The 24,521-nt window shown below is 49.9% G+C and overlaps 2 protein-coding genes across 2 annotated transcripts; one reads left to right on the top strand and one right to left on the bottom strand.

Moving 5' to 3' along the window:
- The first annotated feature begins 7,221 nt into the window (after window positions 1–7,221).
- On the top strand, window positions 7,222–11,710 carry ATG4D (autophagy related 4D cysteine peptidase). The gene is made up of 11 exons (XM_074203374.1): window positions 7,222–7,297; window positions 7,484–7,768; window positions 7,860–7,943; window positions 8,016–8,189; window positions 8,270–8,591; window positions 8,672–8,736; window positions 10,062–10,192; window positions 10,720–10,798; window positions 10,871–10,947; window positions 11,033–11,152; window positions 11,227–11,710. The coding sequence occupies exons 2-11, from the start codon at window positions 7,504–7,506 to the stop codon at window positions 11,407–11,409; spliced, it is 1,500 nt and encodes a 499-aa protein (XP_074059475.1). The 5' UTR covers window positions 7,222–7,297; window positions 7,484–7,503; the 3' UTR covers window positions 11,410–11,710.
- On the bottom strand, window positions 11,029–24,065 carry KRI1 (KRI1 homolog). The gene is made up of 19 exons (XM_074203373.1): window positions 23,941–24,065; window positions 23,773–23,843; window positions 23,311–23,416; window positions 23,028–23,142; window positions 19,820–19,874; window positions 19,473–19,522; window positions 18,796–18,892; window positions 18,523–18,600; window positions 16,393–16,529; window positions 16,119–16,245; window positions 15,371–15,466; window positions 14,949–15,119; window positions 14,570–14,645; window positions 14,364–14,452; window positions 14,001–14,148; window positions 13,631–13,761; window positions 13,456–13,520; window positions 12,586–12,681; window positions 11,029–12,463 (listed from the first exon to the last, which is right to left on the bottom strand). Exons 1-19 carry the CDS (start codon window positions 24,032–24,034, stop codon window positions 12,049–12,051), a joined length of 2,217 nt encoding a protein of 738 aa, XP_074059474.1. The 5' UTR covers window positions 24,035–24,065; the 3' UTR covers window positions 11,029–12,048.
- Window positions 24,066–24,521: the final 456 nt, after the last annotated feature.

The raw sequence follows: 24,521 nt of genomic DNA on the forward strand, positions 1-24,521 counted from the left end.
TTAAGCATTCTGCATTTCACGGCTGTTGAGCACAGCCCCATCAAACACCCATCTTCATCTTCTCTCTGGTGGCCTCTTCTCTTTGAAGTCAAAAATTCCCTGAGCTCCAACCCTCTCCTGCTCATGTTTAGGCACTCTCCCCCAGTGATCATTAAAATATTGGGTCCAGGAATTTCCCCCCATCATCAGCCACTGCCAATACAAGGGATGCCACTGTCAAAACCTTGCTAGTGAGGTATTTGCAGGTATTTTAAGTTCTCTCAAGGTCTTATACCAAAGGAAAGACCCAAAAGAGAGGTATCTCCATCTCAGATTCCAGCTTGCCTAGGCCATACATATGTGCCCATAGCTTTCAGCTATGTGGGTGAAAAGCAACCCCCCTCCAGTCACCCCTTTAGTGTATCTACACTGTTCCTGATCAGCAGCTAATTAGAGAATTCAACCAGAAGTAACCCCTCCTCCAACTTTCAGGAACGGTGATTGAACATGATCCTGTGTTTGTGTTCCTGTTTGTGTGTGTGTGTGTGTGTGTGTGTGTGTGTGTGTCTGTTTGTGTGTGTGTGTGTGTGTGTGTGTGTGTGTGTGTGTGTGTGTGTGTGTGTGTCCTCTTGGACGCTCAAACTAGTAGGAGGAGAAGATGCCCAGGCAGGTAATAACATACATTGCATAATAAATACATTTGAGTTGCAAAAGAAAATACTTGGGGTTGAGGGGGAGGGGTGGTAATGATAATAATGGTTCATCTTTATATCTTTTCATCATTATAATCATATGACAAGTTGCTTAAATAATACATTTCCCTTTTTTGCATATGAGAAAAAAGGAGGCTCAGAGAGTTTAAGATATTCCACCAATGTCACACAGTCAATAATGTCCAGGGTAGAATTTGAACCCAATTCTAAGACCAGGGGTCTTCTATCTACATTCTGAACTACCACAGCAATGGTGTCATTATGGAAGTGGTGAACTGGTGTTTAAAGGATAGGGAGGAATTTACCAGATAAAGGGTCACCTCCCTTCTCTTCTATAAATAGACAAAGTAAAAATAAACAAATCCTTCCACACCTCCATGGTAAATATAGCATAAACCCTAGTTCCTTAGCCTGGCATTCAAGGCCTTGCATACCCAGACAGCCTTCCCTCCTTATCTTTTCCCAAGAAGGAAACTTACACTCTAGTCAGGCCTTCTCAAAGTTTCCACCACAGGAATTTTGGGGTATATAAACTGTAAAGAGTTCTATTACTGCCAACTGTAATGATTCACTTGACATGTCTGCCTCCAGCTCTTGGTTGATGTTATCCCTTGCCCTTGGGATGCCCCATCATTCCTTTCCAACTTAGTCATCTTCCAAAGACTTCCTCCTGCTGGAAGTTTCCAGTATTACCATGAACCCTCAGCCCAGTTATCTACTGTCTGTTCTGCTCAATGGAGGCAAAGGATTAAGGTCAACTCTGTCTCCTCTTTAGAAACTTTTCTAGGAGGCAGCCAGGGGTCAAAATTGATAGGGGTTTGGGGCTTGGAATCAGGAAAACTTGTGTTCAAACTTAACCTTAGGCATTTACCAGCCATATGACCCTGGGGAAGTCACTTGACCTCCATCTGCTTCAGTTTCCTCAATTGTAAAATGGGGATAACAACTCCCAGGGTTATTGTGAAGATCAATTGAGATAATATTTGTTTGGAAGTTCTTAGTTCAGTACTGGTATTTACTAAATGTTTCATATTTGTTTTTGTCTTTTCTTGTGAACATTTGTTTATCCAAAGAGACTGTGCCTCCCAGGGGGTAGGGCATGAGACCAAGAATGCACTATCTATAGACAGTCATTCCCAAGTTTCCTCAGACCTATATTTGGGCAAGCACCACCAGTTTGATAATTAGGGTGGACAAATTAGGCAGCATATCTTGGCATAATAAAAAAGCAAGAAACTTTTCTGTGGTCAGCCTGTTGCACACATAGAGCTATAATGATTTTTCAAATCTCTATAGATAAGGTTTTGGTTGATAAAAGACAGATTCACCTTGAAGCATTTCTAAACTATGGCATTTTGCATGCTGAGATTAAAACTATTACTGTGTGGAGGTCCACAAATTTTTTAATATTTATTTTATGGTCTGGTAGGAAATGAAGACACCATTATTAGTCATTGCAATAACATTTCATTCAAAGTGTTTAAGTAAAGAACAAAGTGAGCAGTCCTCATTCCAACTTGTATCAAGATACCAGTACTTGGAAATTCAACAAACCAATTAACAAACAGTAATTAAGTACCTCTTACCAATGTGCTGTACCAAGAATCAGAGATCTGAGTTCAAATCCATTCTCAGCCACTTACTAACAATATCACTCTGGGCAAGTTATTTAACCCCTACCTGCCTCAGTTTTCTCATCTATAAAATGAAGAAAGTAATAGGCTGTTTTGAGAAAAAAGGAAGAGAAAAACATTTGCATTCTTTATGGCTCATATATAAATATTAGCTCCTATGCAAGGGAGGGCAGGTGGCATTGTGGGTGGAGGGTTGGCCTTAGAGGAGCCAGGCAGTCCCAAGTTCTGACTCTGACTCCTACATACTAGCCTGGTGATGCCAAGAGAGAAACCTAACTTCCCAGAACCCCAGGCAAATTCTGCTTATAAGTTATAGAGGAGTTCCCCTCTACCTCTCCTAAGGGAGTTTCTACTTGATTTCCTGGTTACACTGATGAAATCATAGATGTGGACCAAAAGAAATTCACAGGCACTGTGCCAGGTCCTGGGGAAACAGAAAACAAGATAAACCAAAACAATCCTTGCCTTTAGGGAGCTTACGGTCTATTTGGATGAGGGAGAGCAATATGTTCTCAAACAAATAGAAGATCATTTGAAGATGAAGCCAATGCTTACTAATAATTAACACCAACAACATGGGGGGGGGTGAGATGGGAAGAACAGCCAGGAAAGGCTTGGGGGAAGACATGGTACTTGAACAAAGCCTACAAGAAAGATAAAACATTTAGAGAGGGACAGACCTTAGAGGCTTATAAAATCAACCCTTCCCTATCACTCCCTCTCCCCATTTTGTAGATGAGGAAACTGAGACCAGATTTGTCTTAGACTCCATACTGGAATCAGAAGTAATATTTGATTGTTCCTCTTCTTGACTCTATTTATTACCCCAGAGTCACAAAATTGAGGAGACAGTGCATTTGGGGCATGAGGACAGATTGTTTGTATTCAAGGCAGGGAACTGGGAAATAGCACATTGAGCCTGAGGATCCCACACTGTCCAGTTCTGAGGGAATGTAAGGGAGCTTGAAGAGGAGAAGGTGAAATTCATTTGACTGAAGTCATCTTGGGGGAAGTAGTTTCCTTTACTCCAGAAGCAAAAGGGAGCCACTGAACATTTTTGAGCAAGGGAGTGAAGTAATAAGACTTACGTTTCCAGGTTACTTTGAAAGCTGACTGGGGAATTTCTCCACAGATGGTCCTGTTCTTCTGAGTCATTGTATCATAGAGATAGCTTTGAGCACCTGACTATGCCAGAACTTACTAAGTGTGGGTATTTTTCTTATTAAATCGAAAGGGAAGGGAATTATTGACAGGGAAGGAAATGAACATTTAAATAGTTCCTCTGTTATGTGCCAGCCCTATACTACTAATTCAAACATTTGAATTTCAAATTTTAAAATTTTATCAATTCGGAAATTTTCAAATATTATCTAATTTGATCCTCATGATAACCCTGAGATGTAGGTAACATTCCCACTTAACAGTTGAGGAACTGAGCAAACAGGTTCAGTGACTTTTCTAGGGTCATACAGTATTGAGGCTGGATTGAATTCAGGTTTTCTTGTCTCCAGGTCTAGCAGTCTATCCAATGTGGCACCTATCTACCTGTTGAAAAAGCTTTCAATGTGATTCTAGTTTGTCTATCTAAGGTTAGTATATAGGCATCTAGACAGCACAGTGAATGTTGGACCTTAAGTCAAGATAACTCTTCTAAGTTCAAATCTGGTCTCAGATGCTTGTTTGCTGTGTGACTCTAGGTCAGTCACATTAACCCTGTTTGCTTGGGGTTTCCTCATCTGTAAAATAAACTGGAGAAGAGAATGACAAACCACTTCAAGCATTTTTGCTAAGAAAACCCCCCAAATAGGGTCATGAAGAGTTGGACACGACTGAAAAATGTCTAAACTACAACAACAAAAAATATCTGGAGGAAATATTGCTATTGAGTCATGAATTAGGCCTGGAATCTTTTTTTTTTAAATCTGTTTTATTTTATTTTTCCCCTGGTTACATGCAAAAACAAGTTTCTACATTCATTTCTAAAACCTCAAGTTCCAAAATCTCTCTCTTCCTCTCATTCCACTCCCCCTCATTGAGAAAGCACATTACTTGATATAGGTTAAAAATGAGAAGTCATGAAAAACAAAAGTAAACATTAGCCCCCCCCCCCAAAGAGAAACCTCAAGAAAAACAAAGTGGAAAAAAATGTTTGAATCTGTATTCAGATACCATCAGCTCTGTCTTTGGGGTGGATAGTATTCTTTTTCATATGTAAGCCTAGAATCTAATGGGAGTAAGCACTTGGGAAATTTGTGAGTGATTTGAAAGCTATCAAGATGATCAACACAAAAGCCTCATTCCCTTGTGTGTTTAAACACAAATATTCTCTCAATGACACTATATGGCTGAGAAACTCAGAAAACCACAGTCTTCAAAGAATCAGTTACTATCAGTCCAAAGTAAGGTACATTCTGGTGGCTGTATTTCAAGAATGACCTAACCAGAAGGAATGGAGTAAGGGATATCCTAGGTTAAGAAAAGAAGTTTCTGGCTGGAAAAAAAGAGAGGGCAGTCTCTAATACAGGTTAACAGATTGTTGTTTCTTTTGTTCTAGAAGAGGATCGATGACATCAGGAGGGTGATGTCTTGACTTGCAACTGAATTGGATTTGATGGAGGCAGAGCTGTGCCAAGTCATCACCTCACTCTCTCTTCCAGAGTCATCAGAGACTAGTGGCAAGACATAGGATAGGAGGACTGGCGATGGCCCCCATGTGTAAACAGACCAACTTTTAAAGGATAAAGGAAAGCTTCTAATTACTGAGTTTTGGACACCTTATGAGGAAACTAGATAGGATGGAAAGCTTTGGAATGGACTGTGTGATCTGCAGCGAAGAAGGAAATGTCCATGCTAGGGAGAATGCAGATTCCATTTGATTTGAAGCAATGGGGGAGTGGAACAGGGAGGTCAATTAAAAGATATTATTGGAGTGATGAGGAAAATTAATAAGAATCCACGAGAACAGGTAAATGGAGAGGGTGTATCATTATTGCAAACCTTGATATGGTGCTTTTAAGGTAATGCAGTACAGTGGAAAGAGCAACTTGTGAATCAGACTTGGGTTCAAATTTTATCTCTGTCACTATAAATACCAGGGCAAGTCACTTTCTCTCTTTGGGTCTCAGAGTCTTCCTCTCTAAAATAGGGGAGAAGGGGAGGGAAGATTGTGCTAAGTGGTCATTAAAGACAAGACCTCTTCCATCCAGCCCATCTTCCAGGGTTAGTTTGCAATGCACTTTATCTACATGATCTCATTTTGTCCTCAAGAACAATTGGTGAGATCATCACCAATATTACCCACAGTTTATAGATGAGAGAATGAGCTTGAGATAGATTGTTTAATTAGACTTAAGTCACAGAACTCATAGATGAAGTAGAATTTGACTCCGGATCTTCTTGACTTTCAAGGTTGACTTTAAGTTGGTTCTAAAGTTTCTCACCAAATCGAATCCTGCTGTGTTCAATCAAGTGTGCACGTTTCCTGGTACAAATCTGACTCAAAACATTTCAATGATTGACCTTGGGCAAGTCACTTAACCACATTGCCTAACCAAAACAAAAACAACAACAAAAACTTCAGTGGTTCCCTCTTGCCTTCAGGATCAAGAGCTGTTAGACTTTTAGGCATTCACAATATGGCCTCAACTTACCTTTCTAACTTTATTGTGCCTTACTTTCCTACTCACACTCCAAGGTCTCTTGGTTTTCTTTATGCAGAATACTTTTATCTCTCATCTCTATATCTTTTCACTAATTGTCACCTATCTCTTGAATTCACTTCTATCTCACCTGAGTCTAAAAAAACACTTGATGTCCTTCCAAACTCTACTCAAAGGTCATCTTCAGCCTTTCTTTATGCCCTCCCCACAGTTGCTAGGGTCCCCCTAAATTTATTCTGAATTTAGTTTGTCTTAAATATGTCCATATTATCTCCCTAATATAATCTAAGCTCCTTGAGACATTTGACATTTCTGTCTGGATAGTTATAGCCTAGTGGTACAGAGAAAGTACTTAATGATATTTGGAAAGGCTTAAGAACTCAGACCAAGGAAAGGACTGACGCCAGTTAGAATTTTTAAAGGACTCAAAATGAAGCATACTACCCACCTTTTGACAGAGAGGGCTTGAATTTGGGGTACAGATTTTTTTGGGGAGGAATGCATGTATTTGACTGTAATCTCGAGTTTGGTTTGGTTTTTCTTTTTCATGGGGGAGAGGGAAGAAATGGGAGAGGACTTCCATTTGTTGAAATAATAAAATCACTGCTTAAAAAGGCTAACGTTCTTCTACATTCATTACACTTTAAAAGGTTTTTTAATACTGTGAACAGCATTTGTTGATGAAGTGAAAGCTTACGACTTTACAACGGAGGTTCTCAACTGCAAGAATCTGACAGTGCTGAACCACAAAATGTGACGAATGAATGAGTGGATGAGAGGGAAGGTTCTGGAGCAGTGGTTCAGGAACAATCCCTGTGCGGGATGATCAGTGTGGAAGAACGTAGGTCCCGACTGGGGCATAGTCCAGGCTGGGGGAGGAGGAGCGGGAGGCCGGCCCGTGCTCGGCTCCGACGCCCCGCGAGCGCCCCCTGCTGGGGGGCCCCGGCTCCCCGCGCCCGCACGGACCCCAGCCGCATCTGCTCCAGGGCCGCCCCCGGAGCCCCCTTGGCCTTCCTCCATTCTCCCGCCTCGCGGGGCCCCCCAGGCTCGCCGCGGCTCCCCAGGCCCCTCCCGCACGCACGCCCGCGGGGGCGGGGCCTCGCAGGGCCCGGCCTTCCGGGAGCGGCGGCCGCCAAGATGGCGCTGGCGAGCGCGGCCCGGGCGGCCGGAGCCAGGGGCCCCGCGGGAGCCGGAGCCGGAGCCGGAGCCGGGTGCGCGGCGGCGGCGGCGGCGGCCGGGCCGGGCCCCGGGTCCGCGTGAGCCGCGGCTCGTCCTTCCCGCCCGCCAGGCCCGCCGGGGCATGAGCGCCCAGGTAGAGGGGGCGGGGCGGGCGGCGCGGGGCCGGGGCCGGGGCCGGGGCCGGGGGGGCGGGCGGCGCGGGGCCGGGGCCGGGGCGGGCGGCGCGGGGCCGGGGCCGGGGCCGGGGCGGGCGGAGGGTCCTGGGACTCGGCGGGGCCCCGGTCCCGGCCCCGGCCCAGCCCCGCTCTCCCGCCCGCAGCCCGGGCCGGGGCCGGGCCCATGAATTCCGTGTCTCCCGCCGCCGTGCAGTACCGGAGCGGGGCCCAGGACGACGCCTGCCGCCCCGAGGCCCGGAAGCCGCCGCGGGTCCCCGCAGCGCGGGCGGCGGGGGCCGGGCCCGGGCCGGGCGGCCGCCACAACGGCCCCGCGGCGGCAGCGGCCCCCGGCCCCCCCGGCCCCCCCGGCCCCGCGGCCCCCGGCGAGCCGGCCGAGGTGGACAAGCTCAAGAGGAGGCTCCTGTCCGCCTGGAACAACATCAAGTATGGTGAGGGCGGGGCGGGGGCGCGGCCGGGGCGGGAGGGGGGCGAGGGGCGGGGCCGGCCCCTGCGCCCCCAACCCATCTGTCCTTCCCGGAGGCTGGACTGTTCGCACCAAGACCAGCTTCAGCAAGCTGTCCACTGTGCACCTGTGCGGCCGGCGGTACCGCTTCGAGGGGGAAGGTGAGCCGGGCCGGGCCGGGGCTGGGCGGGCCGGGCCCCCCCCATGGTCTGCAAGGAGACCCTCTCCCACAGGTGACATCCAGCGGTTCCAGAGGGACTTTGTGTCCCGCCTGTGGCTCACCTACAGGAAGGACTTCCCGCCCCTGGACGGGGGCAGCTTGACCTCGGACTGTGGCTGGGGCTGCATGCTGCGCAGCGGGCAGATGCTGCTGGCCCAGGGCCTGCTCCTGCACTTCTTCTCCAGAGGTGAGGCCCCTTGGCGAGTTCCGAGGAGGAGGGCTGGGCACCAGAGTCCCAGCCTGGCCTGACCCTCTGCCCTCTGACAGATTGGACTTGGTCAGAAGCAATTCTACCCCCAGGCCCCAGGGAATCCGAGCTTTTCAGAAGCGTGTCTCCCTCCCGGGCCGGGGCAAGCTGGCAGCGGGTTCCTTCGCCGGCCCCGGACCCGGGTTGGGCCGCCTGGACCGCCAGCGGGGCCCAGAGCCACAGGGAGCCGGAGCAGGAGGAGCAGCACAGGCGCATCGTTTCCTGGTTTGGCGATCGGCCCGGGGCTCCCTTTGGCTTGCACCGATTGGTGGAGCTGGGCCGAAGTTCGGGCAAGAGGGCAGGGGACTGGTACGGCCCCTCTGTCGTGGCTCACATCCTCAGGTGAAGTAGTCACTTGGCTGGGAGGGAGAGCAGGAGCCGGGGCTTGCTGCCAGAGCTCAGGGCTGCCATCTCATCCTCAGGAAAGCCGTGGAGAGCAGCTCCGAGGTGGCCCAGCTGGAGGTGTACGTTTCTCAGGATTGTACAGGTGAGGGGCCGGGCACCACCTTAGAGACCCAATCAGAAACTTTGCTCTTGCGAATATCTCCCTGATCCTAGGCCCTGTGGCATGGTGGGAAAAGCAGTACAATGAGAGTCTTGGGGGCATAATGTCTAGGTCTCTGGGCCTCAGATTCCCTGTTTTCAAAATAAGGATGATCTAATTCAATTCATCAGCCATCTAATAAACCCCTCATTTGTGCAAGGTGTTATGGGATACAGGAAAACTACACAGGCCCTGCCCTCAAAGAGCTTACACTCTACTTGAGGATAGGAGATATAGCTTCATGTCACTGACTCGAGGGTGTCAGATTGAAGAACAGTTTGGCTGGATCACAGAGTGACAGACCAGAGGCATGTGAAATAAAGCCAGAAAGTTTAAGCCAGGGACAGCTAATGGAGTAAATAGAGCACCAGCCTTAGGATCAGGAGGATCTGATTTCAAATCTGACCTCAGACATTTGGCACTAGCTGTTTGACATCGGACAAGTCACTTAAAAAAGAAAATGTTGAAGCCAGGCTGTGGGAGGCCACTGATCAGTTGGGGGAGTAGGGAGATTATTTCAATGGGTGTTTGAAGAGGCTAGAGGCAGGGAGGTGAGAAGGCCATGAGTGGCCTATCAGGTTAAGGCCAGAAGGATTGGGTAGGACTGAACAGATAGGACCTCATAAGCCAGTTGAATTCAGTGAGCTTCAGCTTTCCAGGTTGGATAACTGAGCAGTGGGGTATCTATGCCTTCGGAGAGCTAGGGAAGTTGGAGGGTGAGTTTTTTCAGGGAAGGTGAAAAGTTCAGTCTCAGAAGCTAGTGCTTTCCGGGGTTGTGAGGATGGGCAGCAAGTCTTCCAAGAATCAAAAGGTTTTGGACCTTTACCTTGAACTCCCAACAGGAAGGAAGGAGTGCCTCTGAGAAGGAAAACCAGAGATGATGAAGCCAGGGTGACAAAACTGTCCCTTCTCAGAAAAGATCCTGATGTAGAACCTTGTCACCTCTCATGATTATCTGACTCCCCAGCTTTGGGCAGATCCAAAAGGGCAGGAGACAGGGGGAAGTGGCAGCATGATAAGGAGGGAGGGAGGCAGCAAAATGAGAAGTGCACACAAAGCCTGGGCAAGAAGCATACAGTCAGAGATCTTTGTGTAGAGTGGGCACTTAACAAGGCTTTAGAGATTAACTGGACCCTCCCCCTCATTTTACAGAGGAGGAACCAGGTCCAAGTTCATAGGGCTAAGAATGAACTGACTTCACATGCTGGCTCCTTCCTGATACCCATCCCCCCCATCCTCCCTTTCTGTTGATATTAATGTCTTCCCAGTCTACAAGGCCGACGTGGCACAACTGGTGGCCCAGCCAGACCCAAGCACTGAATGGAAGTCGATTGTCATCCTGGTGCCAGTGAGGCTGGGTGGAGAGACCCTCAACCCGGTCTATGTCCCCTGTGTCAAGGTAGGACCCTTGGGTGACCCTACAGGTGATTTGGGGGAAGGGTACCTAGGAATTAAGGCATCAAACACCTGCTTTGATTCCCTAGGGGAGCTCTCATTTATGTTTATTTTGAGGGGGGGTATGGAGGCAATTGGGTTGGTGTGACTTGCCCTGGGTCACACTAATAAATGTCTGAGTCCAGATTTGAATTCAGATCCTTCTGACTTCAGGCAAGTCACTTAATCCTGATTGCCTCTCAAAAAAAAAAGCATAAATTTGGATCTGAAAAGGGCCTTAGAAGACACCTAGTTGGACCTTTTACAGATGAGGAAACTGGCCTGGAGAAATGAAATTATTTGCCTAAGGTCACAAAGGTAGTGAGAGTCAGGATTTGAACCAGACACTACTAACTCTCAACATTGCAATGTGCTCAAAAACAATCCCTACACGGTTCAGATATTGGTGACCTGAGAGCTGGTCCTCCAGAGAGGACCACTCAGGGAGGAATGCCGGGTCTGAGTCTCTTCCCTTTTCACCCTCTCCCCCAGGAGCTCCTGCGTCTAGAATTGTGCATCGGAATCATCGGTGGGAAGCCTCGACACTCCCTTTACTTCGTTGGCTATCAGGGTAGGCTTTGCCTTCCCCACCCCGTCCCTCTCCCCCTGAACCCCTCATTCAGTCGGTTGCTTCCCCCCACAGATGACTTTCTGCTCTACCTCGACCCACACTACTGCCAGCCTTGCGTGGATACCTCCCAAGAGTGCTTCCCCTTGGAAGTGAGTGCATTGCTGGGCTGGGGGGGGGGGGGGGGGGGGGGCGGGACAGCCAGCCAACTTGGCCAAACCTTCCTTTGGTCTTCAGTCCTTTCACTGCACATCCCCCCGGAAGATGGCCTTCAGCAGGATGGACCCCAGCTGCACGATTGGTTTTTATGCTGGCAACAGGAAAGAGTTTGAGCTGCTGTGCTTGCAGCTGACCCAGGTGAGTTGACCGTCTCAGGTTGAGGGGCAGCCACAGGGCCCCTGCAGTTCTTCTGACCTGGTCTTTCTCCACAGGTACTCAACTCTTCCTCAGCCACAGAGAGGTATCCCATGTTTACCCTGTCTGAAGGTCATGCCCAGGAGTATGGTCTGGAGGAGGTCTGCTCCCAGCTCACCCAGCAAACACTCCACCTGCCACAGGCAGGAAAACTTAGCAAGGCTAAGAGGCCCAGCTCAGAGGACTTTGTGTTTTTATAGGGGAGAAGGGGAAGCAGAGTCTGTAATATATATCTATTTTTTATTTATATAACTTTGTGATGGAGCTGCCCCTTGTCCCTACAGATGGGAGGGGTGGCAATATTCTCAGGCTCATCGGGGGTTTGGGGCAGATTACTGATCCCCAACACCTTTCACTCTGCTGTGATTCTGCTGTAGCAAGATTTCCACTGGAAAAATGGTCAAAGCCAGAGGGTGGGAGGGCCTGGGCTGGGCTGTGCTCTCCCTTGCCTGTGGCCAGATTGTGGCCCAAGGGTGAAATTAAAGTACTACTTGAAGAGTGTCTGGATGCATTGAGGTGCTTCCTAGGACAGGTCATCCAATCTGTTGGGACGTCTGCCCTGTGGGGCTAAGCTCAGGCTGACACCCCACTGGTGGCCCTCACTAAAGCAGAACATTCTACCCCTTACATGCTCGAAAACAGAGGGACTTGTGATGGTTACAAACTCAAGAATTTAGAGCCTCAAGGCCATTGGCCAGTTGGAGCCACAGGATCAAGAGCTGAAAGGCACCTTGGAGGTCATCAGCCTCATCTTACCCTGAGAGGAATTGGGGCCCAAGAGCAAGGCTCAGACCAGCCCCCGAGCTGCTCAGATGGGATCCTTGTCCATCCGAGGATGCTCAGGCAGTAGCCTGGGCCTGAGGCCGGGCTCGTTTTCTCCGTTCTCGGCCCAGCTGGCGGTAGTGCAGCCGCTTTGCATTCAGCCCATAGGCCTGCAACCTCTGGTGGCTGAACTCGAAGCCCCCCAATTTCACTCTGGGTCCTAGCAGTCTCCCTTTCCTGCCCCGAGAGCTCTTCTTGGGTCTTGGAGGGGGGGCCTCCTGAGTCCCAGAGAAGGGCCCAGTCCTATCCAGCTTCTCCTGGGTCTCTGTCCCAGAAAGGGTAGCTGTGCCTTTAGCTTTGGGGACCAGGAAGTCCTCTTCCTCCTCAGAGCTGATCTCCAACCTGGGCTTTTTCCTGCTGCTCTCATCTGGGGATTCCACTTCTTGGCCCCTTTTCTTGATGGTGTGTTCTGGATCAGAGGTCTCCTTAGCCCTGCAGGGAGCAAAAAGCCCAGGGTTGCTCTGCAGCCCTTGCTGGGGTAAGGGCCCAGGAACATTGAATTCCCCCAACTGCCCAGTGCACCCCTGGGCCTGGGGTCAGCCCATGCCACTCACAGTTGGGCCAGAGACTGCAGGATCTGCTGCTTTTTCCTAACGTTCTTTGCCTTCAGGGTGTACTGTTTCTGCTCTCGAAGTTCCTCCTGCTCCGATCTGCAGACCCCAAACCCCATTGGACCCCATCAGCTGGGATTCTCCCCAGTCCAAAAGGCTTTCAACAATTCAGCCCCTGCCAGAGGATAAGACCTATTCTCAAGGAGTTTACAATCTATTAGAGGAGGGCAGCTGATCCATAGGAGAATGAAAAGCTTTGTCCAGGGTTATCTTTGTGCTCTGCACCCATTTCAAAATACTGTTTTTAAATGCATAATAATAATAGACAGGATTACAAAAGAAGCTAAGGACAGGGCTTACTTTCTGGTGGGGGGAGTGGAGAGGAAGACCCAGGGAAGGCTCCAGCCATCAATGAAATTGGGCTTTAGAGGGTAGGGTAGGAAATGATCTCAGATAGGTGGAGATCAGGAGAAAGTCTACTCCATCTGTGGGGGGAAAGATCCCAGGGTGCAAGAGTGGGAAGAGTAGGGAGAGCAAAGGCTGGCCAGGTAGGTTGAAGGACCACCTGAGTAGGGAACAGGATGACTACAATGATGAAATTTCTGCATGGGGGAGGAGACAACTCTTGGAGACACCTTGGAGACCATCCTAACAGTAATCAAGGAGGAAGAAGCAGGTCCTTGGGAGATGGTCACAGGGACAGAAGGGGAGGAGACTTGGAGGCAGGTGTGATAGGACTCAGCAAATGGGTTCAATGGGAGGTAGAGGAGGTTGGGAGCCAGAGAGGCTCATAGCCACAAATGCAACATTTGAAGCCCTGAGCTGAGTGCTAGGCCACTGTGGCAGTCTCTCTCCCTGCCCAGGGGCCCTCACCTGTACATGCAGGTCTTCTTGAGGGAGCACCAGCGGTTCAGCTCCTTGTCATCCGAGGCCAGGATCTGCATGGGCAGGAAGAAATACATGGTGTCAGCCTGGCCTCCATGGGCCTGAGCCAACAGAGGGAAGGAGGGAGGACAGGGATAGAGGACACCAGGACCAGCTCAGCTACCTCATCGGTGGTCAGGCCGAAGTCGCAGGGCACAACGGAGCGATACTTGAAGCGACAGGGCAGGTCATCGATGATGTCCTCATAGTCCAGTCTGTAGTATTCATCCAGGTACTCCTCAAAGGTCTTGTCCTCTGATCAGACAGAGCAGGGGTCCTTTAGACTCTCGGGACTCTGCCCTTGCCCACAAACACCCCCAGAGCAGGGCTGGGGCCTGGCCAGGCTCTCAGCCACTCCATTCACTCACTTAGCCACAAGGGGTTAGGCAGTGATTACCCAAGCTCTGGCCCTGCCCCACTGGAGCACAGTCTAGTAAGGGATAAATGGTACCCAACATCAGACAATTAGATGAAAAAAGGACACTGGACCTTACCGGGGTCAAAGACAGGCCTCTCCTGGCTGACCACTTCGGCAAAGTGGGATTTCCGCCTCTTCTTGCCAGTCAGTGGCATATCCCACTTCTTTTTCTTCTTCTTCCCACTCGAGACAGATGGTTGACTGGGGTCATAATCTGCATCCATCTGCCAGAAAGGTTTGTGTGGGTCGTCACAAAAGGCTCGGGGAGGGAGAGGCCCAATTACAGAAACCAGAGAAGTGGGAGTGGGGAGACCTGGGGAGGTTGACCCAGGAAAGGGCTCTGGGATCTGTCCAACCATCTGCCTCCCTGCAGGGGCAGGGGTTGGTCAATAAAGCCCTTGCTTCTGTTCTCAGAAACTCTAGGTCAGGGGAAACGTACATTGAAGTCAGGGTCCTCACAGTGGGGCTCCTCCCCGCTCCAGGTTCCATTCTCCTCAGCCCCTGTCCATGTGTCCCAGTTCCATTCATCTGGTTGGATAGAGAGGAAGAAAGTGAGAGATGGTTGGCTGCTTGTCTACCCTCTCCAGGGCTCGGACAGGACGGGACGGGACAGGACAGGACAGAGACAGGCACTGAAAGACTTACCATCAAACCCCTCCTCCTCCTCAAATTGAGGCTTCTCCTCCTCTCCAATGCCATAGTACTCATCTCCAAAACATTTCTGCAAATGGGAAAGGGGGAGGGTGGGAAGAAAAGGTCACAGAACACACCATCCCCAAAGGAACAGTGTGGAGCCCTGGGAGACTTAAGATACCCTAGGGATTCATTTCCTTCTCAAGAAAGGGGAGAGGACACTCAAAAGAGTCTTCAAGTGCAAGTTAATTAGCAGGAATCCAAACCAAGTGTTCTAGGAGGCCTGAGGGGAAGGACCCACAGAATCCAGAGGTCAGCAAGGTCCCACCTTAGAGGGAGCAAGGGGCAGACAGAGAACTTAAACCAAGTTCTTCTGACTCTAGGGCCTTACCTGCATGAGCTTATCATGCACGGCAGGGTCAAAATCTCCCTCCAGGTCGGCCTCCTCAAAGACACCATCCTTGTTGCCTGTGATCTCCTGGAGCTTCTCCAATTTGTTTAGAATCTCCCGGCGTTTCAGATTTTTCAGTTGCTTCAATTCTTCCTGTTTTTTCAGCTTCTCCTGTAGAAGAGAGAAAAGGTTGCAGGCCCTACTGCCTGGCCCAGCCACCCCCTTCCTCCCCCACCAGGGACTCCAGCATCCCAGGTCTAAAGAGGAAGGTAGCTTCAAGAGCCTCCAGTCCATTTCCTCTCATTTTACAGATGGGGAAACTGAGACCCAGAGAGGAGATAGTGCCCAAGCCAAGCCAACCACTTCTGGCTCCAGGTGTAGTCTTTCCACTCCCCACCCTGGGCTGCTCACAGGCTCCTTACCTTCCTCTTGCGCTCCCGAGTCGCCTCCCGTTTTTCCTTTCTCCTTTCATCCTTTCTCCTCACAGATGAAGCAATGGTCCTAGGATAAGTCTTTACCTGTGAAGGAGAGGGCAGGCTGCTGCCTTTGGGATTCCTCCAGGGGAAACCTGGGACTCTCCTTTCTCCCCTCCTCCACAAGGAGGCTCTAAGAGGGTTACTCATCGGTGGATGGGAAGGGAGAGGCCAGGGCAACAATTCTTCACAATAGGACTAGGAGGCAGGCATTATACATATTATTTTTCCACTTAAACAAAACAAAACTAAACTATTTTTGGTTTAAGACCTGGAGAGGAAATGTCTGCCATTCCCCAATGAAGATGAGTAATTGTTGTGCCACCTTTTGTCTCAGGGATTGCTTGAAGGAAACTAGATGATTTACCCAGGGTCACACCATTCAGCCATGTCCAAGGCAAGGCTTGGACCTTGGCTTTGCCAAGTCTTGAGGCCAGCTCTCTTTCTATTATGCAACCTGCTGCCAGGTCCCTGCTTTATGGACAAAGAAACAAAGAACTCGAAGATCGTTTCAGGGACTCACTCAAGTGTCAAAGAGAGGATGTGAACCCAGACAACTCCCGGACTCCAAGTCTCTCTCCCTTGTCGCTATAGTAAACTTTTGTTAAGCTACCATATGTGAAGAGCCCCACGTTACACAGTGGGTCAGACCAGGACTCCTGCCCTCATGAAGCTGTCAGTTTAGCAAGGTCCTCACCTGCTCAGCATCTGGCTCCTCAAAGCGGAAATTGTATTTCCTCTCAAAGTCCTCCTGCTTCTTCAGGAACAGCTCTCCCTCATCAGAAGAGTCATCGACTTTTAGCTGCCCCCCAGCACTGGAGAACCTGAGGGGAAGAAGAAAGCAAGGAAGGTGAGGCTCAGCCCCTGACCCCAGCTGGAATCAAAGGTTCTAGACCCAGCCCCTCCCTAACCACACTCCAGATAAGCATGTCCCAGCTTTGATAAAGGGCCAGGGAAAATCTGCTGCTTACCCTCTGTCATCCTCATCCTCCTCCTCCTCCTCCTCCTCTTCCTCCTCCTCCTCATAACCCCTGTTCAGAATATAGTCTCTCAGAAATTTCTCCCCATCATCCAGCTGTGGGTTACTCCAATACTCTTTGAGATGGGTCTGTGGATGGAGAAGGCTAGAGTTGAACCCCCTGAAAATCTTCAGGGCTAAGGCCCAGTCTTGCCATACTAGAGCAGAATTTCTCCTGGGATTGGGGTCTAATCTTACTCTGTCAGGGATGAACCCCAGAGACTAAGGAAATTTAGGGACAAGGTCTGACACCTCACCACCAGAACTAACCCCAACATTCAGGCTGAGAGGGTGACAAGGAATCTCCATGGAAAAGGAGTTCAGGAGGAATGTGTGGCCTATTTCCCCCTCTAGAATTGTTGTTGTTTGTCCATTTTTTTTTTTGCAAGGCAATGGTGTTAAGTGGCTTGCCTAAGGCCACATGGCTAGGTAATTATTAAGTGTCTGAGGCTGGATTTGAACTCAGGGACTCCTGACTCCAGGGCCAGTGCTCTATCTACTGTGCCACCTAGGTGCCCCTGTCCATTTTTTTTTTTTTTTTAGGTTTTTGCAAGGCAATGGGGTTAAGTGGCTTGCCCAAGGCCACACAGCTAAGGTAATTATTAAGTGTCTGAAGCTGGATTTGAACCTAGGTACTCCTGACTCCAGGGCTGGTGCTTTATCCACTGCGCCACCTAGCCACCCCTGTCCATTGTTTTTGAAGAGAACTTTCAGAGTCACTGAAGTCCAGTGGCAAAACAAAAATCAATATGACTAAAGATAGCCCAGGATGCGGTGGATGATGTTGGCATCTTCTGACCAAGCTCTAAGCCTCTGCCTGAGACTTTGACCCTTAGACCATCCACCCATTCTGTCTGGATGAAGTCTTCACATGCTTGGGTAGACACCCCCCTACCTCACTAACAGATCTGGGGCCTTCTGATTACCCTCAACCTGGTTTGGCTGAGACTATTTACTGGGGTGTAGTTGCTTGGAGGTGAGAGGTAAGTGCTAGGAAGAAACCAGGGGCGAAGGGGAAGCCCTCACACCAATAGTGCCAGTTCTTGAACACACATGCACCTCTACCTTAGAACAGAAGCTCCATAAAGGGACAGAAGCAATTTTATCACTGACTATTCAGTACCTATCATACACAGTGGGCACTGACTGGCTATACTTGTCCACAGGCTGCTGGTTCCCAGGCTGTGTAACCTATTTCCCTCTTCATCACGAAGTGGGCTTTCTTTGTGTCCCCCCCCCCCCCCCCATCGCTAACTCTTTCCAAAACTTCCCAATTCTTTCTGGAGAAGAACACCACACTCCCATTGCCCCAAGGTCATAACCTCAGAGATACCTTTGACTCCCCTTCTTTCTCCATCCTTTTCTCTCTACTCATAAGGGCCCCTGGTCCAGTTCAGACACTCACTGCTCCTTGCCTAGATAACTTAATTGACTGACTGGTCTCTAAGCTTCCTCGTCTTCTGCCTACAACCTAAACTACACAACTGCCAAAGTAATCTCCTTTAAGACACACAAGTGACTTCACCATTTCCTGCTCAAATACTTCCAGAGGTAGCTACTGCCTATGGTGCCTATGAGATAAATTGCCAACACTTTTGTCTAGCAGTTGAAACCCTTCTTTCCTTCATAAATTCTACATTGCTCCAGACCAGATGAACTACCAGCTACTTCCTGATAGCTGGTGATCCGACTCTCCACCTCCAAGCATTTATCCAAGTCTCCTGCTTGGAGTGTACTTGTTCATCCTCTCTGCTTCTCAGGAATTTCTACCTATCCAAGGTTCAGTTCAGGCTCCACATCCTCAAGCCTTTCCTGATCCTCAGCTCTCAATTTCTTTTCTTTGAAGGCAAAAGGGATTAAGTGACTTACCTAGTGTCATAAAGCTATATATCTGAGGCTGAATTTGAAATCATGTCTCCCTGGCTCAGGGCTGGTGCTCTATCTGCTACACCCCCTTGCAGCCTGCATTCTCAATTTTCCTGGAAAATTCTCCTATCTATACTATCCTCACAAGTTTTTCTTTACCTCTGTACTTTATGCATAGTGAAAAGTGGACTCCATTGAAATGAAATGCTTTTCTCACCAGTTCCCTCAGGTCTTCTTTGTCTTCAGAGTCTTTCTGCCCCTTTAACCAGTCTACATAGTCAGCTTCTTCCTGATCCTGGAAGGAGAAGCAGATGGTTTAAACTTTGGGCCATGAAGTCTCACTTTCAAAGCTGGAAGAGATCAAGCCTCTTCTTTCCGCACAGGAGTAAAGTGAGGCCAAGCAGTCAGGATCTGAACCCATGCCCTTGGAGGAGCTCTTCCCTCACCCACCTGCTGCCTCCCAGCACAGGGGAAGGGCCCTCTCTCTCACCTTCTCCTCCTTGGTTTTGGTCCGTTTCTTCAGCAGACTGGAACCTCCCTCACCAGCACTTTCTTCCCCATCACTGTCTGCAACAAACTGCCGGAAGCTGCCCCAGCACAGAAAGGTCAGCCTGGTTGAAGTGCAGAACCCCCAGGTCTCCCCTCCCTCTGGGTCTCTCACATGGCCCACCCCACAAACCTGGCCTAGGAATGCTGGAAGGGGCCTCATGGGGCTGCAGAATGGCCAAAAGGGCCAGGGATTGAGGGGAGCAGGCAAGGCCAGGAACCTTATCTAACCTTTATTCTGCCACAGCTTTTTGTTAATGAACATGAATTTGGAAAATAGGATTTTTTTTTACATCCTAGTCACTAATTGACTTTTGCCCAAGTGCCTTAAAAAACTCTATAAAAGTGTTTTTAAATTCTTTGGGATGTTCGTGCCACATGATGACTTGGGCAAGAACTTTGGCAGTCTGATTCATTTATGGTTTGAGTGGATTGAGTGAGTGAAGCTTAAGGAGGCCCTTTAAGTAGTATTCCGTGTCAAACTAGCCCAGATGGGCCGAAGTGCTGGCCAACTGTGTCTAGCTCCAACTTGGAACAGGATTTGTGTCTCTGCTCAGTCATTCACTGGGTCAATGCCCCACTGGCAGCCCCTCAAAAGCCTACTTCAGTTAACAAATGTACCTCTCCTTGAGGCGCTTCTGTTCTTCGATGTAACTTCGGGAGGTGGTTTGCTGGGCAGGGAAGAAAACAAAAAGACGACCCCTTGGGAGGCTGCTGCCAAGAGCCTTTCCCTCTCCCAGACACAAGGGCCCTGTGGTCACAGCTCCCTGCTACCAAGGCCAAGTCTACCTTTCCATCCTGAGGTGGGTACCAAAGAACTGGCAGGCAAGCCTGCCCTTTGTTTCCCAGGCTCCTCCAGGGGCAAGGCTGAAAGCCATTCTCCTCCCTCAAACCAAGAAACATTTATTATACCCCTAAGACATATCAAACACCCTGCCAAGAGCTTCATCCAGAAACAAGGCATTTACCTGATGCTTCTGCCTTTCAGCTTCCTCGTCAGAATCTTCCTCATCTACATATTTCCTGCAAGAAAATCAAAGACATTAATGGGTGTGTGAGGACACTGCTGTCCTTTCTCAGCTCTGCAGAAGGACCCCAGCCAAAGCAGCTGAAGACAAATCAGGTTTCCAGGGCACCTGAATGGATTCACAGAATCCCTCTTTTAAAAGTGAAAGTGGCCTGAGAAAGCCCTCTTGACAGATGAGGAAGAAATAAAATAATGTGCCCAGGGTTACAAGTATGTGGCCATGTTGAAGCCTGACCCAGCGTCCTAGACTCCAAGCCTGGCTGCCTCCCTGGTATGGACAGCTGCTTTTGAAGGCATATCAAGCATTCCTCTTCCCAAGACCTTGGGGTCATCAAAAGTGTAAGGATTATCCCTTATTTTACATATGAGAAAACTGAGGCTTAGGTGAACAGTAAAAGCACTAGAATTTGAATGCAGATGCTCCCTCATTCTATCCTCATCCACCACAGCCAATGGAGAGAGTAGCAGTCATCCAAAAATCAGGAAGACTGGAGTTCCAATTCAGTTTCAGACACTTGTGTGACCTTGGGCAAGTCCCTCAAGCCCAGTCTGCCTCAGTTTCCTCAACAATAAAATGGACTGACTTCCTGGGGGGCAAAGGAGGTAAAATTTGCAAAGTACTCAGGAGGAATCTGGCACCCCACAGGCACCTAATCAATGCTTGCTTTCTTCTTCCTTTCCTTCAGTTCTGGGGGCTGCTACGGGGTTTGATGCTATGTACAGAATTAAAGATCAGGTCTCAGCAGTCATTGGACCCAACTCAAGTGGGAGTAGGCATGCCCTGCAACAACCCTGCTGATAAGCAAGGGGAGTCACTATGAGGCAGCCCTTTCCCCTTGGGTCAGCCACAGGCCAACAGCCAAATTGGCCTCAATGGCCAAGCAGTATTCTAGCCTGCTGCGTGCCAGGGCAGCTAGGGGGTGCCAGAGTGCAGTCAGGAAGACTGGTCTTCCTGAGTTCAAATCCAGTCTAAAGGATGTTAACTGTGTGACCTTGGACAGTGAATTCACCCTAACTGCCTAGGTTTCCCCATCTGTAAAATGAGATGCAGAAGGAAATGACAAACCATTCCAGTATCTTTGCCAAGAAAATCCCAAATGGGCTCTTGAAAAGTCGAGCTGAAACTGAAAACCCAACAGTTACTAAATTGAGTAGAGAGACAATTCATTCACAAGAAAATCCAACCCACCCACATAGAAAATTCAAAAAAGGTGGGGGGGAGGGGTCTGAACCATTTATGCAAAGATCTGGAGATGGTTGATTCAAGTAGGTCATATAGAGAGCAGCTACAAGCTGGTCAGTTTTATGGGGAAAAAAAACATAAGGAAAGGATTACTGGGCGGGCTAGGTGGTGTAGTGAACAAAGCACCGGCCTTGGAGTCAGGAATAGCTGGGTTCAAATTCGGTCTCAGACACTTAATAATTACCTAGCTGTGTGGCCTTGGGCAAGACACTTAATCCCATTGCCTTGCAAAAAAAAAAAAAAAAAAAAAAAAAAAGCCTGGTCTGACAAAGGACTCATTTCTAAAACATACAAAGAACTGAGTCATATTTTAAAAAAAAAAAACAAGCCATTCCCCAGTTGACAAATGGTCAAAGGATATACAAAGGCAATTTACAGATGAGATCAAAGTAATCCAAAGTCGTATGAAAAATTACTCTAAATCATTAATTATTAAAGAAACGCAAATTAAAGCTTCTCTGAGGTACCACCTCATACCTCTCAGATTGGTCAATATGACCAGAAAGGATAATGATCACTGTTGGAAGGGTTGTTCGAAATCTGGGACACTATTACACTAAACCAACCTTTCTAGAGAGAAATTTGGAACTATGCCCAAAAGGCAACAAAAATGTGCATACCCTTTGACCCAGCAATACCACTACTGGGTCTATACCCTGAAGAGATGATGAAAAAGGGTAAAAACATCACTTGTACAAAAATATTCATAGCAGCCCTGTTTGTGGTGGCAAAGACTTGGAAATCAAGTAAATGTCCTTCAATTGGGGAATGGCTTAGCAAACTGTGGTATATGCATGTGATGGAACACTACTGTTCTATTTGAAACTGGGAGGGATGGGAATGCAGGGAAGCCTGGAGGGATTTGCATGAACTGATGCTGAGTGAGATGAGCAGAACCAGAAAAACACTGTACACCCTAACAGCAACATGGGGGTGATGATCAACCTTGATGGACTTGCTTGTTCCATCAGTGCAACAATCAGGGACAATTTTGAGCTATCTGCAATGGAGGATACCATCTGTATCCAGATAAAGAACGGTAGGGAAGCTAGGTGGCGTAGTGGATAAAGCACCAAAGAAAGGTGGAGCTTGAACAAAGTTCAAGGACTGTTCTTTTTAGAAAAAAAAAAACAAATATTATTGTCTGATCTTGTGATCTCTTATACTTTTTGTTTCTTCTTTAAGGATATGATTTCTCTCTCAACACACTAAATTTGGATCAATGTACAAAATGGAAACAAAGTAAAGACTGACATTGCTTTCTCTGGGGGTGGGGGAGGGAAGATTGGGGCAAAAATTGCAAAATAAAATAAAATCTTTAACAAGACAAAAAAAAAGAAGCCTGGAAGAAGAGGAAGAGATTGCAGGTTTTTAATACCAAGCAAAGGCCTATTTTATCCAAGAGGCAATGGCTTGGAAGATTTTTTAGATTTCTGGAGGAAGGAGATCAGTGTAGGAATTTATATTTAAAATGTTCTGGCTGTGTTTCTTCCCTTGGACAGCCCTGCAAACACTTGAAGCTAGCTCTCCTGATCCCTTACACTTAAAGACTTTTATAAGTTTTATTCAAACAACAGACAATATAATTTGATTTGTCATTTTAGGGAGAGCTCTGCCTGGTAACTCAATTGTTTCCTAAAGCATTTAGTAAACCCACAGGCTGGCCCCAAGTGCGCCACATTTTGGACAGCCTTGCCCTAAGTCTTTTCTTCTCCAGGTTACAAGATATCAGACTGCAAGCTCCTTGAGGGCAAGAACTTTGGAATATCCTGCTCTTGAATGTGCTTAGCCAAACAGTGCCAAAATAGTAGATGCTTAAATGTTTATCCACAGATTGACTGTCACAGACAGAACCCTGACCCTGGTTCTGATCCAAAGAACCCTCTTTAACTCCTCAAGAACTCACCCTTCCTTTTCCAGAATCACCTTTCTCTCATAGTCCTTTAAGTACATGGGTTTTTCTTTCTTTTTTTTCTTCTCCTTCCCGGAGGGTTTCTCATCTTCCCCTGAAGAGGAGGGGTCTACGAATGACCCCAGAAGGAGACTCTAGATGAAGCATCACGAAAGCCACCCCAGCCCACAGCCCTTCTTTCCCTGTTCGGGTCCCCAAGCCCATCCCCATCGAGCAGGGCCTTATTCCTTCCCCGCCCCCCATTCCGGAGGCTTCTTGGGGTCAGAGAGTAACCCACCGGGCTCCTTATAGAACGTGGCCCCCTCCTGGTAGATCCTGGGGTCCTTTTTCTTCAGCAGGGACAGGGTTCGGTAGAAACCCTTGTCAAGTTCTGGGTCAAACTCCTACAATGGAAACCCAGACCCGGGGGATCGGGGCGGGATCAATTCCCGGGCGGACCTGGAATTCGGGGCTGGAGAGATCTCGGGAGGGCCCTCCGGCTCCAACTCGCCCACCCGGACCACCAACTGGGGCAGGTAGGGAAGCGAGGGTGGCATAGGGACACGGGGGGAGGGGCCCGAGGGGCTCAGCTGGGGGGTCCGGGCCCTGGCGGGGGCGCCCGGCCGGGACACGGAAGGGGCGGGGAGCCCGGGGGCCGCGCCTGGGCAGGGCCGCGTGGGGCCACGTGGGGGAGGGCCGGGCCGGGGCCGGGGCCGGGAAGGGCCGGGGCCGGGGCCGGGCCGGACCGGCGGGGCCTCACCACCCGCTCGTCGCCGGAGTCGGAGGCCGAGCTGGACTCGTCGCTGCCGCCGTCCCCATAACGGTCCTTGACTGGGGGAGAAGGGCAGAGTCAAGGGCTCCCGAGGCGCTGCTCCCGCGCCCGGCCGCCCCGCCGCCCCGCCCGCCCGGACGCCGGCGCCGCTCTCACGTCTCTGCAGCTCCTCGCGCTGCCGGTAGCGCCCGTAGCGCGCCGCGAAGGCCTCGTTCACCCGCAGCTCGGGGCGTCCGCGCGGAGCGGGCATGGCGGCTGCGGCGCGGGGCGCGGGGCGGGCCCGGGCAGCCGACGCTCTGCGCTGCGCAGGCGCCGGCTCCGCCCCCTCCGGGGGCCTTAAAGGAGCCGCAGCGAGGCAGCGCCGCCCGCCCCTCCCCTCCCCCCGGCGGCCCGGGAGACCCGCACCGCCCCCGCCCCCGCCCCCGCGGCTGCTCCGGGAGGAAGCCTTCGTCCCAGCTGGCCGGGCCGGCGGCCGGGATCCCGGGATGCGGGCGCGGGGCAGGCGGGCCCCTCCCCAGCGCCGCTCGGAGGGCACAGCTGGGGCTTCTTGCTCCATCGGCGGTTTCCTGCCGCCCTTCCGTTCCCGGTGCCCAAACCGCTGCCCCACCCAACCCCAGCTGGACCCCTGGGAATCACCCCCTCCCCCCTCCCTGCAGGGCTGGCCGCCCCGGTGCCCCGAACAAGCCTTCCCCGAGCCCCTTCTGGGGGTGCCGCACCGGAGACCCAGGGAACAAACA

This window comes from Macrotis lagotis, chromosome X (genome assembly GCF_037893015.1).
Source record: "Macrotis lagotis isolate mMagLag1 chromosome X, bilby.v1.9.chrom.fasta, whole genome shotgun sequence".
Taxonomy (NCBI): domain Eukaryota; kingdom Metazoa; phylum Chordata; class Mammalia; order Peramelemorphia; family Peramelidae; genus Macrotis; species Macrotis lagotis.

What these genes read in the sequence shown, in the direction of transcription:
- ATG4D (XM_074203374.1), top strand. Translation starts at nt 7,504, where the DNA reads ATGAATTCCGTGTCTCCCGCCGCCGTGCAGTACCGGAGCGGGGCCCAG. An exon ending in GTACCGCTTCGAGGGGGAAG is followed by an intron (nt 7,944 to 8,015) that starts GTGAGCCGGGCC and finishes CCTCTCCCACAG; the next exon opens with GTGACATCCAGCGGTTCCAG. An exon ending in CGTTTCTCAGGATTGTACAG is followed by an intron (nt 8,737 to 10,061) that starts GTGAGGGGCCGG and finishes ATGTCTTCCCAG; the next exon opens with TCTACAAGGCCGACGTGGCA.
- KRI1 (XM_074203373.1), bottom strand. Translation starts at nt 24,034, where the DNA reads ATGCCCGCTCCGCGCGGACGCCCCGAGCTGCGGGTGAACGAGGCCTTC. An exon ending in GCGCGAGGAGCTGCAGAGAC is followed by an intron (nt 23,844 to 23,940) that starts GTGAGAGCGGCG and finishes CTTCTCCCCCAG; the next exon opens with TCAAGGACCGTTATGGGGAC. An exon ending in GTGATTCTGGAAAAGGAAGG is followed by an intron (nt 19,875 to 23,027) that starts GTGAGTTCTTGA and finishes ATTTTCTTGCAG; the next exon opens with GAAATATGTAGATGAGGAAG.